Consider the following 6,021-nt stretch of genomic DNA (forward strand, 5'->3'; position numbering starts at 1 on the left):
TAAGAAGTAAACCATAATCATCTCGTCTTCTCTCATCATTTACTTAAGATTAGAAATTGATACATCTCTGGATAAACCTCATGATTAATTTGATTTATCATTGATAACCTTGTGAATGTAAAGCATGTAGTATCGCTCTTTTAACATTCACTATCTAACAAAATACATCAAACAATGGCGCATATATTAATGATACAAAAGAGATGTCTAAGTTACAAGATTTACGAACAACTTTTCATCATCATCATCATCATCATCATCATCATCATCATCATCATCATCATCATCATCATCATCATCATCATACATTTTCAGTAGCAGTCTCGGCTTTGGATCCATAATCATACCTAGATAAACAAAGGATGACAACCATTATGTCGGTCAAATATATGTATATAGCTAATGGGCTGGCCAGTTGTGGCCCAATGTTAAAAAAAAATATATATATAAATCATAGCAACCAAAGTTTACTACGGCCTGTTTTGCTCGCGTTCACGTTTGCGTTCGCATTTATCGTGTAAACAAAGATTCATTTGTAGATTATAAACGTAAACACCAAACGCAGCCAAATTGCGTTTGGCATTTGCGTTTCAAGTTAGCTAATATAAACGCAAACGCAAAACCAAAAAAAAAGCAAAAGCTATAAGATCTCACTTTATTTTACGGGTGAGTTGGTATATCCCAGTGGCTGCCATAGCAACATTAACACTAAACAAGTTCCAGTTTTTCTGTAAAACACAAGTCAGATCAAACCAAGAATCAAATCACCAAAATCATTACAGAAATCAAAACTTTTTTTTTTTTTTTTTTTTTTTTTTTTTTTGTGAACCACAGAAATCAAAACTTTAAAAAGCCAAATCCCACTAAGGATGAAGTCAAGGGAAACTTACAGGAGTAATAACAGTGCTGCAACGACACCATATCATTCCAGTACATGTCACAGCTAAATACACCAATTTTAGACAAATATTAAACAAAATGTAATAATTAAGAAGATTAGAGAGATATTGTAATTCGTAACACAACAAAGAGTAGTAGTAGTTACCAATTTGCTGAAGGTACGAAATGTTTTCTGGAGGTTTCTGAAAATCTGCAATGTTAGCAATGCTTATTCCCCATTTGAATGTTGGAGCCCAGAAATGAACTAATCAAGACCCAAATTACAACACAAATCAGAAAAATCCATTAGAGAATATAAAGTGATACTATTGGAAAATGCTATTATGGGTTGTAATTGTGAAACTTTGAGCTACATATACCATCAAAAACATTCATACATTTTTCTAACAGTAACGTTTCAATACAGTCTTAGATTCGTAAGATAGATTGGTCAAGAAACTCCAATTTCGATTCTCATCATGAGTCATGTCTCACTTTTGCTAACCAAAAAGAATGAAACCGAAGATAAGAGTGTAATTAATTTATTCGATGGAAACAATGATGTGAAAAACAGAAACTGAGTTGACTCACTTGTCTTAGGTCCCGCCGGATGATTCCACAGAGCTTTAAGCTTCGACGTCGCCATCAACCTTTTTCTTCCTCTCTTCTTTGGGGATTCTCTTTTCTTTTCTCTCTGTCTTGTTTTGTTTTGTTTCAGTCTCCGACACATAAATATCAACGAAAAAGATTACACGCAAAACGGTGTCGCTTAGACTATACAACTAAAGCCACTGATTTTTCTTTTAATTTGGGCCTGAAAAGCCTCAAAGTTTATATTGGGCCTTTTATTTAGTGGACCTTTAGTGTATATTTTCTGTAACTCTAGTGTGTAGGTGTAAATTTGAAGTTACTAGAGTGGTTCAAACTACAGAAGTATGAATTATATAACTTTGCTGGTCCAGCTTCAAGTATACGTAATAACTAGCTACTATGCTTTGAGTGCAGATAGCTTTATACACATAGAGGAAAAAAGAGTTTAGAGGACTTAGTAATACAATCAATCAATCAATCATAGTATTGCTACCAGCATATTATATTATGTCCTAACAATAACAAAAATCAGGCCTTGACATGATGATATCTTGGAATGAATTTTGCAAGAGATGACAAGAAAGATGAGTTGTTGTTATAATTCATCTTGATCATTCTTTTGCAACAATAGGATCTGCTACAGATACATAATCATGCCTGCAAGCCACACATATCAATAAATGTCAAAAAAAACAGAGACAAACATAATAAGTTTGAAACCATGAAGTCATCATAATCAAACTATATATGCAAATGTAAATAGGTTTGTTCACTAGATGATCTTACTTTATTTTACGAGTAAGTTGGTACAGGCCTGTCGCGGCCATACCAAGACTAACACTAAAGAGATTCCAGTTTTTCTGTAAACAAAGGTTACAAGAATATCATAAATAAACCAGAAAATTCAAGAGTAAAGCAAAAAGGTAATACTTATATATTAGATGATTTTGTAGTAACCATACCGGAGTGATTACGGTACTGTAACGTGACCAGACAAGTCCAGTCCCTGTGATCACTAATAGCAATAGATACCAAACAAACAAAACATGTAAGAAGAAAGATACGAGGCAAAATGAGGAGATTTGTCAAAGAGTATTTCATAATTAAATACCAAGTTGTTGTGGGTATGAAAGTGTCTCTGGAGGTTTCTGAAAGTCTGCAATGTTAGCAATGCTTATACCCCATTTGAACGTCGGTGCCCAAAAATGAACTGAAGCATACAACAAAAATGACTTAACATTTCAGGTTTTTGTTTTTTGATCAAGCTACCAAAAGAATGCTCTTGTTTATGCATACAGAGCATTTTAACCAAACCAATCTAAACCGAACCAAAACCAATCCACACCGAGTCAAATTCTATGCATAAATGATAAACCATTCGGTTCAGCAGTTCTTGAAAATTCCAAGATAATCAAAGTTCCTAGCAACATATCATATAAAATCCTCAGATTCAGATAGAAATCATTTCAGAAACTGATTCTAATTAGACAAAACCAACTGAGACTAAGCATGAGCTGTTAAAAATCGAATTTAGCCAACATAATAAAGATTGCTCAATACTAGTCAAACATATCGATGATCAAGTCACAAAGAACCACAAAAAAGATAATTAAAAACTGATTAGAACATGACTCACTTGTCTTAGGTCCAGCTGGATGATTCCAGAGAGCTTGAAGCTTCGAAGTTGCCATCGGAATTTTTCTCTGTATAATTCAGATCAAGTTTCTCTGAAGAAATATTCTCTATGTAATAAACAACATTGCCAGTCAAACAAAAAAAAAAAATTAAAGAAAAGACGAAAAAGAAGTGATTCGTTATTATCATGTGGTTGGCTGCTATTGAGTACGACGTCGTCTGACGGTGTTTTAATACTACTATTTGATATCGTCCCTACAAAATTGATGAAAACGTGTAATAGGAAACCTTGATTTATATTTCACCTGTATGTATTATTACTTGATTATCACTTGAACGTTAAAAGAAAAGCAAAATGATTGTCACAATTAAAGTTCAAGATTATAATCACAGTGATCTCGTTTCCTAAACTCTACATAGCATGGGTTATTAGACATCAGAAACCCAAACCGAACCAACCCCAACGGCCCAAATATAATCTCAAACTAAACCAAACCAAAACCAAAATCTGAAAACTGTAAACCGAATTACCTTAGAGCAACCTCATTGATGAGATTTAAGTGATATCTTAGATGATTAATCATTTAATTAAAAAGTAAAAACAAAGTTAATTAGCAAGATATGGTATCTTGCATACGATATAAAATTACTCTAAAGATACCATAAGATATAAAACTACTCCACTAATTAAATTAATTAATAAATTATTCTTAAAATATCATAATTAAATACCATGAATGAGGTTGTTCTTTTAAACCAATACTAGGTTCGGACCCGCGCTACAACGCGCAGGAAATAATTATAAATATATAACTTTTAAGGGATTAGAATATGTTATATTTTTCGTCCAAAAAAAAAAAGAATATACTATATTTTAGTTTTATTGCAATGCAGTCGATTACGGTGAATAATATATTTGTGTAATAAATTTAAATAAAATAATAAACGAAAAAGTTAGTAAATAATAATACATTGAGGTTTGATACAATTAAAAAAACAGTGAAAATTTAACAGCACAATAGAATATTTATCGACAAATTATTCAATTTGACCATTCTTGTAGTAGAAGTAGGAATATATGTAAAAATTACATACTTACAATATATTTTTTTGAAGTACCAACCCGTAACAGAATTCATTTTTTAAAAAACATTATTCATAACTCGCTTTACCATTATAATTGTGATTTTTACAAACTATCCGCGAACTATCGAAAATTTACATAGTTTGATATATAATATATTTTATCAATAAATTAAAATTATGTCTCCAAATTACATCTATGTCTCCAAAAAAATAATTTTAGTATTTTAAATTCTATTTTTAATATATTTTAACCTTTTAATTATAATGTTTTGAAACTTTTGAAACTTTTAAATAGACTCATGTAACAATGGTTTTAATATTGGTCATATTTATAATGATTTTAAATCATTGTCCAAAATATTTAACCGAGTGTAGTTGAGTATTATATGTCCGTTTTGCAAAATTCAAATTGCAACATATGCAAAAAAGGTTAAATTTTTATTAATCATTTTTATTATATAGTATAATATCATAAATTAAAAATAATATCAAATAAAAGTTAAAGAAGAATAATAATTGATTAGTTAGAGATTTATTAGGAAATCATAAAACTAGTTATGGAAATAATATAATTTTAAAATTAGATATGGAAAGTATCCGATGTATGTATCCGAACCCAATTTAATATCCAATTTTGAAGTATCCAATTGCTAAAATCGGGTTAATTTTTTAATTTTGACCCGACCCATATTCTATTTTGTACTTCTCTTTTACTAATATAGGGATTATCGGAATATCTTAGAGGGCTAAGATACTCCGTTTTTTGTAAAAAAAAATCTTATATTAAAGAAAAATTTTATATAAGATTTTTCTTTGCAAAAAACGGAGTATCTTAGTCCTCTGAGATACCCTAATAATGTATTCTTGTAAGAAAAACTCTATCTAGCTAGCTATTTAATTAAACACGAGTTGGTTAAGTTATATACATGAATGATTGGAAACGTTTGTATTATACAAAAGTCAATATTTGACATGTTGTTCAAATGTGTAATGTAACAGTTTAATACTTTTCGAAATGCTAATTTATATGAACATTATACGGTAAACTTTATAAGAGGTTTCGTTTTAAAAAGAAGAGGGGGATGACTTTATATGCTATTTTCTTGTTAAACTTGATTATGTTTCATTTCTGGTAGACTAATTAACACATATCATCCTTTTTTTTTTTTAACATCATTACAAATAATAAGTCTCTCTTTGACAGGTACCGGGCTCGAACCCGCATCTGATGATAACGTAAACAGAAGTAATAACCACTAGCCCACTTGCTTCTTCTCTAACACATATCATTCAAATACACACAATATATACCCGTTAAAGTCTTAAAGATATATGTATCCCTATATTAGTAAAAAAGAAGTACAAAAAGTACTTTCGGGTCGGGTCAATTTCAAAAAATTACCCGAAATTTGTAATTGGATATTTTAAAGTTGGATAGATTAATGGGTTTGGATACACACACCGGATACTTTCCAAATCTAATTTTAGGATTATATTATTTCCATAACTAATTATAGGATTTACTAATATTTCTCTAACTAATTTAATACAGTCTATTTAAAAAATATTATTCTTCTTTCACTTTTATTTGATATTATTTTTAATTTATGATATTATATTATATTATATAAATATTAAATAAAAATTTAACTTTTTTTTTGCATATGTTGCAATTTGAATTTTTCAAAACGAACATATAATACTCAACTACACTCGGTTAAATATTTTGGACAATGGTTTAAAATCATTATAAGTATGATCAATATTAAAACCATTGTTACAGGAGCATATTTAAAATTTCAAATAGTTTCAAAATATTATAAATAATAG

At 29.7% G+C, this 6,021-nt stretch overlaps 2 protein-coding genes across 4 annotated transcripts; both read right to left on the minus strand.

Moving 5' to 3' along the window:
• Window positions 1–68: 68 nt before the first annotated feature.
• LOC17882589 (mitochondrial pyruvate carrier 2) lies at window positions 69–1,586 on the minus strand. Of its 3 annotated transcripts, none has more exons than XM_023781324.1 (5): window positions 1,471–1,586; window positions 1,046–1,090; window positions 891–943; window positions 655–728; window positions 69–347 (listed from the first exon to the last, which is right to left on the minus strand). In XM_023781324.1, exons 1-5 carry the CDS (start codon window positions 1,523–1,525, stop codon window positions 302–304), a joined length of 273 nt encoding a protein of 90 aa, XP_023637092.1. In that variant the 5' UTR covers window positions 1,526–1,586; the 3' UTR covers window positions 69–301. The 3 variants fall into 3 exon arrangements, with proteins under 3 accessions (XP_023637092.1, XP_023637091.1, XP_023637090.1); XM_023781323.1 differs by having other exon boundaries at window positions 1,046–1,144; XM_023781322.1 differs by lacking the exon at window positions 69–347 and having other exon boundaries at window positions 651–728; window positions 891–1,144.
• A 219-nt stretch (window positions 1,587–1,805) lies between these two features.
• On the minus strand, window positions 1,806–3,256 carry LOC17882370 (mitochondrial pyruvate carrier 3). Its single transcript, XM_006288878.2, has 5 exons — window positions 3,107–3,256; window positions 2,582–2,680; window positions 2,433–2,485; window positions 2,257–2,330; window positions 1,806–2,127 (listed from the first exon to the last, which is right to left on the minus strand). The coding sequence occupies exons 1-5, from the start codon at window positions 3,159–3,161 to the stop codon at window positions 2,082–2,084; spliced, it is 327 nt and encodes a 108-aa protein (XP_006288940.1). The 5' UTR covers window positions 3,162–3,256; the 3' UTR covers window positions 1,806–2,081.
• Between the last annotated feature and the right edge of the window lie 2,765 nt (window positions 3,257–6,021).

Source organism: Capsella rubella, unplaced genomic scaffold (assembly GCF_000375325.1).
Source record: "Capsella rubella cultivar Monte Gargano unplaced genomic scaffold, Caprub1_0 scaffold_6, whole genome shotgun sequence".
NCBI classification, from domain to species: Eukaryota; Viridiplantae; Streptophyta; class Magnoliopsida; order Brassicales; family Brassicaceae; genus Capsella; species Capsella rubella.